This window comes from Podarcis filfolensis (assembly GCF_964270895.1).
Source record: "Podarcis filfolensis genome assembly, chromosome: 17".
Classification (NCBI taxonomy): domain Eukaryota; kingdom Metazoa; phylum Chordata; class Lepidosauria; order Squamata; family Lacertidae; genus Podarcis; species Podarcis filfolensis.
Genome location: NC_139621.1, coordinates 30,224,749 through 30,238,716, shown reverse-complemented (window position 1 = coordinate 30,238,716; position 13,968 = coordinate 30,224,749). Strand labels below are relative to the sequence as shown.

The 13,968-nt window shown below is 41.4% G+C and overlaps 1 protein-coding gene and 1 long non-coding RNA gene across 28 annotated transcripts in view; one reads left to right on the top strand and one right to left on the bottom strand.

Moving 5' to 3' along the window:
* Positions 1-8,283: 8,283 nt before the first annotated feature.
* Positions 8,284-13,968, top strand: part of LOC310753036 — a 76,350-nt gene continuing 70,665 nt past the window's right edge. For 2 of the 3 annotated variants that reach the window (XR_014543095.1, XR_014543096.1), the window contains exon 1: positions 8,289-8,339. This is a non-coding gene — a long non-coding RNA (uncharacterized lncRNA). Of the gene's footprint in view, positions 8,340-13,968 lie in introns of all 3 variants that reach the window. The other variant, XR_014543094.1, reaches the window with a different exon arrangement.
* The window catches only part of NRG1 (neuregulin 1), a 503,801-nt gene continuing 498,542 nt past the window's right edge, over positions 8,710-13,968 (bottom strand). For 24 of the 25 annotated variants that reach the window (XM_083593317.1, XM_083593316.1, XM_083593320.1 and 21 more), the window contains 2 exons: positions 11,402-11,605; positions 8,710-9,575 (listed from right to left, as the gene is read on the bottom strand). In XM_083593317.1, the coding sequence (XP_083449443.1) occupies positions 8,921-9,575; positions 11,402-11,605 (859 nt within the window). In that variant the 3' untranslated portion in view covers positions 8,710-8,920. Of the gene's footprint in view, positions 9,576-11,376; positions 11,606-13,968 lie in introns of all 25 variants that reach the window. The other variant, XM_083593312.1, reaches the window with a different exon arrangement.

The following is a 13,968-nucleotide window of genomic DNA, read 5'->3' as shown; positions in this document are numbered from 1 at the left end:
CTGTGCACTGCTCTGGTTCGCCAGAAGCGGCTTAGTCCTGCTGGCCACATGACCCGGAAGCTGTATGCCGGCTCCCTCGGCCAGTAAAGCAAGATGAGCACAGCAACCCCAGAGTTGGTCATGACTGTACCTAATGGTCAGGGGTCCCTTTACCTTTAAAGTACTGGAACTGAAGTATGTGTGGAACTTATCTGCTCTTTCTAATACGCAAATTATCAGTTGCAGCACTATTTTTCTAGAAAAGGAGGTACCAGAACTCATCATGAACCTTTGTTCTCTTAGAATGGCAATGGCGCCCACCTGAGAGGTGCCAGAACTGAGTTCTAATGTGTTCCAGCTGGAAAAAAAAGCCCTGGTCATTTGCTTCACTGAAAAATTATGAGTTTGTCTTCAGCAGAAAATATCAGAAAAGGTGGAACCTAAATTGAGTGAGCAATTTTCCTTGCTTCAGCAAAGAATAGTTTAAAAACATTTGTAGCTGTAAGCACCGTAGAGTGGTTTTCTAACCCTACTTAATCTGCTCTTCTTTCCTGATTTTGTCTGCTCTCCATTAGATTCAGAACTGTAGAGTTGGAAGGGACCACAAGAGTGATCTAGTCCAACCTACTGCAATGCAGGAATCTTTCATCCAATGTGGAGTTTGATCCCACAACCCTGAGATCAAGAGCCTCATGCTCTACCCATCCCAGCCGACCATGCTGTGTTCCCTATTTTTCAGCTGGGTGGGTTGAGCAAATTCCTTTGTCTACTCCGTGTGCAACTGTGATGTCAGTCTACCACAAGAGCATGTCATAAATATGCTGTTTCTATGGGATAGTATATATGTATATATTAATAGGGACGTGGGTGGCGCTGTGGTCTAAACCACAGAGCCTAGGGCTTGCTGATCGGAAGGTCGGCAGTTCGAATCCCCGCAACGGGGTGAGCTCCCGTTGTTCAGTCCCTGCTCCTGCCAACCTAGCAGTTCGAAAGCACGTCAAAGTGCAAGTAGATAAATAGGTACCACTCTGGCGGGAAGGTAAACAGCATTTCCGTGCGCTGCTCTGGTTTGCCAGAAGCGGCTTAGTCATGCTGGCCACATGACCCGGAAGCTGTCTGTGGACAAACGCCGGCTCCCTCGGCCTATAGAGCGAGATGAGCGCGCAACCCTAGAGTCGTCTGCGACTGGACCTAACGGTCAGGGTACCTTTACCTTTACTATGGGATAGTTATGAATAACTGTGTCTCCCAAGAGGCTTTCCCCTTTAAATCCTTGGATTTTTGAAAAATGCACACTTTCCTTGGCCAGCCCTGATGTGTGTGGATATTTGTGGAGAAAATATACCCTGGGTCGAATAATAGAATGGTGATGGTCTGAATGGGCAGCATCTTGTAAGCCAATTATCTGAACCAGGGAACTGTGTAGCAATGAGTGGCCCACAAGCATTCTTAAGTAACCTATTGTATAGTGCATATGCACCTGATGCTTGAATTAAGCTTCACAAAGGGATGCTGTGGTCATAGTGAAAATTAGTTCCATTGCTTTTCAGGATACGGACCGGCTTGCAATGTGACAGTCTTCTTCACCCCTCTCCTTTCAAGGTGCACAGCTAATATTTTTGACAATGTAAAAGTGAATTATGTAGGTGTATACAAATGTGAGAAGCAGGTATTTGAAAATGAGCATGCACACAGGTGCCCTTGTCAGGTAGATGGGGTTGGCTGTAGCTTCTTGCTAACAGTGCCTTTGTTACCATGAAATGGTTGCAATTAGCCATGTAAACGTAACACTGCAGTTTGCGGGTTCTTGTTCTCCCTTCCACATTCCTACCACCGCCGCTAATCTTTTTGCGCTGTTTCCGCTAGCGACATTAAGGACATGTCAGACATGTCGCTGAATTATTGTTAATTGTTTTATTGAACCCTGATTAATGCCAAACTGCTTAGCAGCAATTAGACATGTGATCTCTAAGAACACAGGCAACAAGTAACAGACTTGGATGGTCAACTCTACTCCAGAAATAAGAACAGAGGAAATTGGGAAGAGGAGGGGGAACTGACAACAAAGAATCAAACTTTTTCTCAAACAGATGTCTGAACATAGATGACATTAGAACTCTGTCATTATATTTGGACACAAGTGCCAGGAACTGGAGGAGCAGGTGGTGTTGGGAGAACTCTCGTGGACTGAAATGGTCTACAGAGCAACTGTGCCAATACTACACAGTAGCAATTTATTCCAGCACCTCTTTACTGAAAATGAACAACAAAACGTTAAATAAATCAACAATTGCTTATTGCTTAATATTTGGGATTATAGGTTCTTTAGTTTATCAGTACCTTGCGGCCTTCCACTGTGCATTCCTTGTACATTTTCCATTACAGATACATTCTCTCCAAACCAATAAATTATATATATATATATATATATATATATATATATATACATATGAAAATTATATATAATTTTCATATATATATGAAAATTAATGGATACATTATAGGGTTTTTTTTGGGAGGGGAGGGAGAAGGTATAACCAAACATTTTTTGACATTTATCTTAAAATAAAAGACTTCCTCTTTTCTTTCTCTTAAATGCCTAAATATAAATAATAAAGAACATTGTTATTTACAGTGATATAACTGATATATAACTCATAAAGACAATAAAGACAATAAATGATTGTGGGGGAACATCCACGTATGTACAAGATGTATTTACAGAAAAAAGAATATATACTTAAAATGGTATGTGGCCATTTCATTGTCTACATTTCTCTGCAGCATTTCGTATATATGTTTGATTTGTTGGATATTGCCACGGCTGGTAGGAATTCAGCCAGTACTGGAAAAGAGTGAGAACAGCCTTTGCTACGTCTCCAAGTGAAAGATGTGTACTTTTAGCCAGGCTTTCTAAATGCTTAAGGTGCCAATCCTTTGCTGGATTAAGATGAAGGAGCTGAGGGAAAATATGGACATGGTGGCAGCTTTGGGATCAAGAAATAAGAGGTAAAAGGAAACACATAAGACTGTTACCCAGAGTAGACCCACTGAAACAAATGAACTTAAGCCAATTGATTTCAATGGGTACACTCCAATGTTGGGCATTGCCTATATTGTTGGTTGTGCATTAATGGCAATGTGAGATGGGATACAAAATAAGGATGCAGACAAATTATCCGTTGGCAGATATTTACTTGTGCGGAGAACTCTTATTTCTTATGAGATAGGGTACTATTTGCCACAGGGGAGCATGAACTACATTCAGAATAGGAGTTCTTTATTTTGACTGCTGTTTCGTTCAGGACAAGTTTTTAGCAAACATTAAGTGGGAGACGGGAGACTACACCTAATAAATGCACCTGATGATGGTGCAAAGCTTGAATGCATTGGAACAGAGTGCCCTGAGAATTGAAGTTGCTTTTTAAAAAATATTAATAATAATAGCAGCTTTTTCTAGAGCTTGCTTTGATGGGTCAGAAATTCTTGCTCATTACCACAGCTGTTGTCTAAGTGTTTGATTTATTTCCTCATGTTTCTCTGTCATAGATGCAGCATTGCTGCAGATGTGCAAATGAGCCATTGCCGATTAATAACCCAGACGGAATGTTCCTGTCATCCAAAATAAACTGTTTTAACATAATACATTTAACTGTAAACAAGTAACGAGAGACCAAACAATTAACGAGAGACCAAAGTTCATGTATATATGAACTAACGGGAAGCTTTATGTTGATCAGAATGTTTTGTTGCCCTCTGTTTGTGTCCTCTGTTCTTACACACTTCCTCCAGCATCTGCATGACTGTCACTGGCCAGTGGTCAGCGATGATTGGATTTGAAGTTCCATGACTCCTGGATGGTTGCAAGATCCCCATCCCTGTCTTAAGCCACTCTGTATACAGTGGAACCTCAGTTTTTGAACATAATCCGTTCCGGAAGACCGTTCGACTTCCGAAATGTTTGAAAACCGAAAACTCAATGCAAAAGACTCAAAACGGAGGCCGCCTTGGAAGTTCGACTTCCTAGCTCGTACGGAAGCACTTACTTCCGGGTTTTGAGTGTTCTGAAATGTTCGTCAACAGAGACTTTCGGAACCCGAGGTTCCGCTGTATTGTCTTAGGGTTGTAATGCCGAGATTTTTTGAAAAGTCTAAAAGGCCTTACCACCAGTTTTTCATTGAACTTAAGCTACTTCAAAAAATTGTGCCTAAATTTTAATCCACTTGAATCAGCTGATCACTGGTGGCTTTTCTCTTTTTTAGATTTCAATGGCTGTGGGCTCCTTAGCAACCACAACAACTGGGGGAAAACTGTTTTAAAACAGATTCTTTTGTACTGTTCCCATTTTGGAAATCTATGACCTCATGTGCTTCAGAGAACAGAGCTTTAAGAACAGAACAGAGAGAAGCTACTACATTTCAGAGGACTGTAGTTAATGTACAGCACATTCCAGGTATTTTTTAAGCAAAGGTGGTGATACATAGGTAACCCATTTTTACTTGGGCGCATGTAAGTATTAGCAATCCCCTCATCGTCTAACCACTTAAAATCAGATGTAGTACTTTTTACACAAGACTGTTTTCAGAAGAACTTAGAGATCTAGCAAAAGACACCTAATTCTCAGCAGCCTTTCTGTGATTTGGTTATAAACATCCGCTTCACAAATATTTTACTCATTCATAGGTGTTTGCTCTCGTTAACTAAGTGATATTTCCAAAATGCAAAATAATAGTAAATGAAAGGGCCACCTTAAAATGCATAGATACTCCCCTTCCATTTTAGCTACTGACTTTCTCATCTCTTTAATCCATTCTTTCCAGAATTTCTCTAGTAACTTTTAATTAATTATATTATTGCACAGCAGCTAATGACAGATTTTTGGGCATAGCTGAGGATATATTGTCAATATAGAAACAATGATAAAACTGGTGCATAAGAATGAGACCTACTTTCTATATTGTAGTTGCAGATAGAATGAACAACAAAATGCATTTGCACTGACATTTTAAATTGATAATTCCTCTACCACGGCATTCAAATCCATGATAGTGCATACGGACCTTGGAAATGCTGACCTCAGCTGTAGCAAATAACTTTTTATTTTATTTTACATCAATAAAATGTCAGCATAAGAGATGTAATAACTGTTCTGAATCCTTGCTACTTTTGGCGGAACTCTTTAACTTTTATCACCTTGCCATGGGAAAGTCACATTTAGCTTTTACTTTAAAATATCCTTTGGTAATGTATCACCAAATATATTTTATATATCATATATACTCAGACTTACCCTCCAAGATATTATTACAATACTGGGATAATATTAAGCCCTTATACTCTTTCCCCACTTTTATGATTTTAACAGGCAGTTTCTAGTGGTGACTTGTCAGCTGCAGCAGGGTGCTAAATGGAGAAATGTGACAGCTCCTTGCCTAGATATGAGCTTAACAGAGCAGTGTGAGATCCAGCAACCTTTATCAACAATGACGCTAGCCAGCAGAAAGGGACAAAAGGTAATAAAAGTATGTGCTATTTCTTCTTCGGTTTTTGGATGGGCTGATGTACCACATTCAGTTTTCATCTTGCAGTAGTCTGCACAACATATTTCGAGAAATCATGAATGTTCAGCATTAAAGGGAGTGGGTAGGTACACAAAACATCATGTAACTGGTAACATTTTCTGGACTTGCAGGGGTGCACTGCACCACAGAATAATGGTAAAATCCTGTACAGTCACGCACTAAGAGGTTTTCTGATTGCCCTGCCTTTTTCCCTGGGAAAATTCACTATTTAGCGCTGAATTGTCAATCGCTGGAAAACTCGATGAATTTTACTCCATTTCAGAGGAAAGACTGGGTGGGGGTGGGAAGTGGCAAGACAAGCAAAAGTCTGCACAAGTCCTAGGTTAGGAAGAGTGAATTTAGTTAGGATCAAAACTGACACGGGTGAAGAACGAGGTCCAGTGATTTCCCTTTCTGTTATGTGACAAAATGGAGCAAAACAAACACAGCTAAAAGGAAGACAAGTACAATGAAGAAATCTATTGGGAATATTAATGAGAAGTCTGAAGCTTCTATTGATGTTTTTACTGCACAGTATTGTACTCAGTCCAAACATTGAGGTCTGACATCAGCTGCTCTGTAAAGTGGATTAAAGCTGATCCGCTTTCAATTTAGACTCTTCTCTCAGATCCACACAGTAGCAGGGCCTAACTCACACTAGAGCTCAAAACTGAAGCAGTAGCTCACCTTAATACATGTGAAACCTTAGGAAGTGGAATAAAGATGAATGCAGAAGGTATGCATTTCCAAGGCCAGTGGCAGGGTTTAGGTTTAATGTTGGAGATTGGTAAAGAATCTCCTTCCTTCTGCCTCTTACTGTTACACTGCATTGGTCAAATAAGTCACAAGAGTATAAGTCTTATAGCCATGTAATGTTTTGAGCTGGCTTAGGAGACAGTGTAGGGTTTCTGGGTAACAGAGCAATGCTTTCTCTTGCCTTGAGAAAACAAGATTTCACCAGTAAAGGAAGACAATACTGCTGAATCCCAGGGTTCCAGGAAGCTAATGCTACAAAACATTCCCTTGTTAGGTTCTGAACCGGCAGCCAATACTCGGCAAAGCACTTAAACATGCGCTTGAAGTCAGTATGATGAAATGGAAACTTCAAGCTTGTGTTCATGTAAATTACATTGCAGGAAAGTTGTTTCAATGGTTTTTCCCCTGTAATATAACTTAATCAACAGTTACAACATGATTCTAAATAGCTTTATGCAGAAGTAAATCCTACTGATTAAGTTTCTCGGGGTACATAGGATTAGGACTGCAGCCTTAGACTACGCTGCACTCAAGTTACATTATCCAGATTAGGCTCTCTGGGAGTTGCAAAGATCTCAGCCTCATACATCAGTGTTAACTGAACTCAAAGGACTAGTTACGAACTGTGAACAGATTTGTTTTTCCTAACCCTCTCCTGAGAGTCAATGTCAGCACAACCAACCTTATTTTTTCATTCACAAAAATGAATGAAAATACCACCTTCGGTCACCAGTCTGTGCTGCATAAACTGAGATGTATAAAGGCCAGGACTATCATTCTGACCCAAACTCAGGTCCAACAAGGGGCTGTTGGCTTGCAAGGTGAGAAGTTGAAATAACTCTATTCCTGGTGCCTAAGGACCAAACTAGATGGGATACCTATTTGTTTAAACCAGAGACTGCTTCACTCACACATAAAATGAGGGTAGGAGGCCCACATTTTAAGGATAAATTGGAGGGGAGGGCTACCTGCAGCATATGCCCATACAGCCTGCCCTACGCCCAGCTCTTTTATCCTCAGTTGAGCTCTGAGGAATAAGTTTGGATAGGTGAAAAGTGATGCGGGGAAACGATCCCCTTTTGCACTCCCCTTTTCTCTAAAAATAGGGTCTCGCTTAGCTCACCTTCTAGGTGACTGGGGCAAAAAAAGTCATTTGATTGATTAGTGGCATAATGTATCTAACAAAATGCATGCTTGACAAATGTACCATTTTTGCCTTACAAATACTTAGATGAAAACTAATACAGATCAACACTTTCCTTCTATTTTACTAAATGTTTAGCCTTTCCCCACCAGACTGCTCATTCTAGCTTATTTGGGTTTCATCTTGTATGTAAGCTGGCAGTTTTGGGCTCGATCCAAATCTAACCAAAGTTAAGCATGTTTAAGTCCCAATGATTGCAAAGGAAGAGATCCCCCCAGTAGAAGAGACATTTGTTTTCCAGTTTGAACATAAAAAAATGTTACCCACTTGAAGCGCACCACATTTCACTCCATGGTAGGGGTACAGATACAGGTTCAAAATGACTGTGGTTTTATCATTGGCATTTTAATTCCCCGCACTATGAGTCCCCCTCTTTTTTTTGTTTGGTTACAAAAGCTGCTCTAATATTTTACCCAGGAACTGCAACCAACTTACCTTGGGCACAATGCAGCAGGGCGTTCTCCTGTATAAACCACACTGAAATAAATAGGAGTTGGTCAAAAGGGCTGTGATATAGATCCCATTTATTTCAAAGTTGATTGCATAGGAGGACTTCCCTGCTGGATTATGGCGCATTTACTTTTTGTGACCAAGCAAGCCTGAACTTGTGTTTCAAAGAAACACGATTACAAAAAATTATAGAGGTTCAGGGAGATTCTTGGTTGATTATTAAACTTAAAGCCCACAGTATTTCTGTTAAATATTTAATATAGCTTTGCGTCTTTTGGTATTGACCTGTCGTAAACAATGGCATAACGGTTGGATCTACCATTTCCTTCAAGGCTCCCAAAGCAAACCGTGGTCCTGTGAGAGAGCAGACAAAACCCAACTCATATAAGGTAAGGAAATAACCACCTCTTATAAAAGAAAGGCGTATGCTTTGTTCTTTAGGTAGCTATGCCAGTACAGAACATTTTTGATCAGGGGCTACAGCAAGCAAACACAGGGACTGTTGCAGTTCTTGCAAGTTGTACAGCCAGTCGCCACTAATGCAATGCACAAAGAAAATAAGGGGGCTGGGTTGTGGGCAGAGGTTGTGGGGAAGATATAACCCAGAATGTTAGAGACTTCTGCGAAATACTGTGGAACAGCAATCACTTGTAACTTTTACAAAACTTGCTCTCAACATAACATAACATAAAGGCACCATTGATATCGTTCTCATTTTTGAAATACTGTAAAAAAATTGCTACATATGGCACATAACACTTTTTGTATATACATTATATATTTAATTTATAAAAGTTTTTTTCCTGTTTTGTCTTTTTTAATCCTAATAGCGGAACTGCTAAAATAAAATAAATTGTTTTTAATTTAAAGGTGGAGTACTTCAATATATAAAATAAAGTTTTACATGTGAATCTATGTGGGTTGGTTTTTTTTTTTTTAAAGTGTTTCTCTCTCTCTCGCTCTCTCTCTTTTATACAGCGATGGGATCTTGGTTAGCTATTACACTGGACAATCTTGCTTGCAATTCTTCCTGTGTTGAGAACCGACTGTTTTGGGTAGTCCTGGTGTCAGCCAGTCGATATGCAGTAGCTGATTCCAGGTCGACTGTTATGGGGTTTTGTATGCTCAGAAAAGGTGTATCTTCCCCTATCCTCTCATCTTCTGTTTCACTCTCTGAGCTACTGTTCTCACAGCTTGTGTCGGTGTTCATTTCCAACCTATTGGAAATATGGCCATTGGGCTTTGTTCTTTTGGCCCTCCGACTGTTGACTAGTTTTTTGGGGGGCTCTTGCGCCGGTTCATACTCTTGTGTGGTTTCGTATTCCTCGTCCTCCACTATCCTCAGCGGACTTGGTGGCAGGCTGCTGCTTTCATGCGCGGGGTTGTGGTGGTAAGACGAGTTGAACTGTTGCATGTGGTGCTCGTATTTTTCCCGTAACCGGGGTGGGGTCACCAGAAGGAGAGGCCTCTCCTCTTCTATAAACGGGCTGACTGCCACAGAAGGGACAGACATTGTTAAACTGGAGACTTGCGGAGACATTTCTGAGGCAGGCGACTTTGGAGAACTTGGAGTATGGAAATCTACGGGTGACATGCGAGCTGGTGTTGTCATAGCAGATACGTACCTAAAGAAGTACAGATAAAATTGAGCTGGAGAAGAATTAAGTGAAAGAACAAAAACGTGACAGCATTAAGAAAAATAATTTCTTGGAGGTTCCCAAGCCATTTGGATTCTTGATGCACAGCCTGCCAAATTGCTAGTAATACTGAACTACATTAGTGGGGCTGCACTTCTTCATTTTCTAAAAATAAAATAAAATACTTGCATTCCTAAACTCCAAATCTGTACAACCAATGCTTGAGACAAAACTGATTAGCATGTATAATTAAATTTTATATATTAATGTTCCTCATTTTCACAAGTTTTCATGAAAATGAATAGCAACCCATGATGAAATATAGATAACATCTCCAGCGATATTCATTTCCATCAGCTTTCGAGAAGAGAAAATTTAATCTTTAGCGCTGAAAGATTTCAAGGCTGGGAAGTGCAAATTGGTTGTATGGATGTCAAAGGAATTTCAAGGTTTTACACCAAGGATCTTCATCATGGTGCTCATTTACATATGAATTCAGAACGCATTCAAGGCTAAGTTTAAGAATAGTAGCACAATGGAAGCACTCTTCCCAGTTAATTAATCTACTGTAAGGCCCTGCAGCATTTCAGGCATTTCTATATGACCACATGCAAATAATACTGCAAAGGTTATTCAGAGGTGCGTGTCTCACATTTATATGTTTTAGTTATGTATCTATCATTACTATTGATTTATTTCCTCCATGTGTGTCTTCCATTTGCTGTGCCACACTGGGTACGAGTCATGGGAGTATATTCCAGATACAGTCATACTTCAGGTTACAGACGCTTCAAGTTGCATTTTCTCAGGTTACGGACGCGCCGAAACCCGGAAGTACCGGAATGGGTTACTTCCAGGTTTTGGTGGTTGCGCATGCGCAGAAGCACTAAATTGTGCTTTGCGCAGAAGTGTCGAATCACAACCCACGCGTGCGCAGATGTGCCGCTGCGGGTTGCGAACGTGCCTCCCGCACGGATCACGTTCGCAACCCGAGCGTTCAGTGTATTTGCTTTCCAGAAAGGAAGTTAACAGAGACCTCCTGGAGAAGAATCAAGTGGGCCCTACTCTGATAATAAATAGTCACATAAACAATAATTCTATATTCCACATTTCTCTTAATAGGAATTGATGCACGTTAAATATATGGTTGAACTGAGGCAACTACGTGACTATGACATCAATTAGTGGTATCTAAGTGAGTGGAGTTTTCTTCTCCCGAAACCTCAACTGAGGGTAGGGAAGATGCATTCAACCTGCTTTTTGTATCTTTTGCTCTTTGAAAGAGGCTGAGAATAAATCAACTGAAATTTCTTATCAAAATAAGGAGAAGGGGATAGGCTGTGTATTTCTGTTATAGTTTAAGCACATCTCTCTCTCACACACACGGTGCATCAGGTTGGAGGTTGGAAAAAGCAGACCAGATTCCTAGTAGGAACCTTTTCCTGATTATTCTGATTTCCTGGTTATCTTGCTTTATTCACAGACTACTTTGGCTGCATCTGTACTTAAGCTCCACTTTCCTCCTAAAAAGCCACTCCAAAAGACATTGTGCCATGGGAGGGATCAACATCTTTGGCTAATTATTCAGATCATAAAATCCCCTTGTAAAGAAGTCTGCTCTCAGCTTAGAATCTCTCCCCCTCCCCAACTCCCATCTATCACTGAATTTTAAATTTGAGATGAATAAACAAACATACAATCAAAAAACCTAAGGATTTTCTTGAAAGACTGAAAAAGCAGTTTTAAAAATGAACTCATTTCTGCCGGCTTGTATCCCAGATAGTCACACCTTTCGAATTATTGGCTGTAGGTACCTCTCACTGTGTGGTGAATCGCGGTAGGAGTCGGGTGTCTCTCGTGCATGCCTGAGAAAACTATTACATTCCCGTGGCCCTCCAATGCCATTGAGACGCCCTCGGGGGCCTGACGGACTTGCATGCCGGCTGTTCTCAACTGAGGAGCTCACAAGCACAGAATGGCTTTCGGAGATTATGCTTTCGGTCCGACCGTTGCTCCAACTAATAAAAAGCCGTTGGGAAGAACAGAAGAGAATATTTTAAAATTTAACACTGGAAAGAGAAAACCACGTAATGCATGATCCAGGAGTGTGCATAGAGGTAAGGTTTTTCTAATGCTGCTGATTAAGAAGATAATTTTTAAGAAACTACTATGTACACAAAATGGGGGGGGGGGTACCCTGAAACTTTCAGCCTTCAACTGACATACTCTTCAAGATTTTACTGTCATACAAAGGAACAAATGGTACTGCTCTGTGTCAAGGAAAGCCAAATTATATAAACAAATAAGAAATTATATGCTCTGGATAAATTATGAAGTTCACTATAAGCATATTTACTTGGAATTTATTCGGAATATCACTAACGGTCTTGCACATCCTCATTAAAACCTAATTGTTGGATACACAAACCACAGATAAGAGGGGAAAGGGTTGCTGTGGGAGAGGGAGGATACTGTAGCTTAAAGGTAAAGGGACCCCTGACCATTAGGTCCAGTCGCAGACGACTCTGGGGTTGAGGCGCTCATCTTGCTTTACTGGCCGAGGGAGCCGGCGTTTGTCTGCAGACAGCTTCCAGGTCATGTGGCCAGCATGACTAAGCCGCTTCTGGTGAACCAGAGCAGTGCATGGAAACACTGTTTACCTTCCTGCCAGAGTGGTACCTATTTATCTACTTGCATTTTGACGTGCTTTTGAACTGCTAGGTTGGCAGGAGCAGGGACCGAGCAACGGGAGCTCACCCCATTGCGGGGATTCGAACCGCTGACCTTCTGATCAGCAAGCCCTAGGCTCTGTGGTTTAACCCACAGCACCACCCGCATCCACTATACCATAGCTTAAAGGTAAAGGTACCCCTGCCCGTACGGGCCAGTCGTGTCCGACTCTAGGGTTGTGCACTCATCTCACTTAAGAGGCCGGGAGCCAGCGCTGTCCGGAGACACTTCTGGGTCACGTGGAAAGCGTGACGAAGCTGCTCTGGCGAGCCAGCACCAGCACAGCACACGGAAATGCCGTTTACCTTCCCGCTATAAAGCGGTAGCTATTTATCTACTTGCACTTAAGGGTGCTTTTGAAGTGCTAGGTGGGCAGGAGCTGGGACCGAAAGACGGGAGCTCACCCCGCCGCGGGGATTCGAACCGCCGACCATACGATCGGCAAGTCCTAGGCACTGAGGTTTTACCCACAGCGCCACCCGCGTCCCCGATACCATAGCTTACCTCTTCTCAAATAAAACCACTGGAGAGGAATACACACATTTCAATACAGCAAATTAAACCAAATAAGAGCAAATGGTTTTTAAAATAGGCTACAGAGCTGAATAGCCTGGCTAGCGTCCACCAGATTTTTTAATTTCTTTAAAGGCAAGATGAAAACACTTGGACGTGAGTGTGTTCATCTAGCCTTGAGTGGTAAACTGTGGCAACACCTACAGCATCTATACAGGGTTACCCAGAAGTAAATTACACAGGGCTTATTCCCAGGTAAGTGGGCTTTGCCATCATGCAAAGGAATAAATGGCCAGATCGCAACCAGTGACCCACCAAGCTGAACTGCTTGCCCGCCCCCTGTATGGTAGTGTCCAAGGGTATTTTGGGGCCACTAATAGTTTTCTGTATGTCTGACACTAGAAAAACAGGGTGGCAAGCACATGGCAAGCAGCTAAATATGGTTGGTGGGACATGTTCAGTTCTGTGGGTCACACATTGGGCAGGAATTACACTGCTCAACATTGTTCTCATCAGAGGCATCATTGAGAATTAGGCATAGCCTAATTCCACACAACAACTTAATAGCAATGAATCTATTATTCAAAGGAGTAATTGCAACATCCCAGGAACAAAAATTTGATTACCTTGTTACTCATATGATGTATTATTAGTCATTAAGAATAATAGTGTGATCAAGGTGTGAGATGACTGCAACACAGAGCTTTCCGAACTTTTCACATTGGTGACACACTTTTTAGACATGCACCATTTCGAGATACATTAATTCAGTTTTACTAGCAAACCAGAGGTTAAACTAACCCCTTTCCAGCCCCGGGATGGGCGCAGGGAGTGTTTGTGCGATACACCTATGCACTGCAGCCGACACACTAACCTGTGACGACAGACAGTTTGGAAAGCTCTTCTGCAACAGACATGGACTCTAAAATCATGGAAGATTGACACTTGCTTTAGCCCTTCCCCTCAGCCAACAAAAGCTGCATTTTAATATGGTTTAGAAGTATGTGAACATTTCAGCAACCAGTAAAAAGTCTCTGTAATCAAAGATTTGTTGCAATCACGGGAAAGGTCCAAGATGGTTAAAAGTTTACCAAGATGCACCTTTTCTTAAAAACAGGGGGGGAAACCCTGCAGGTTT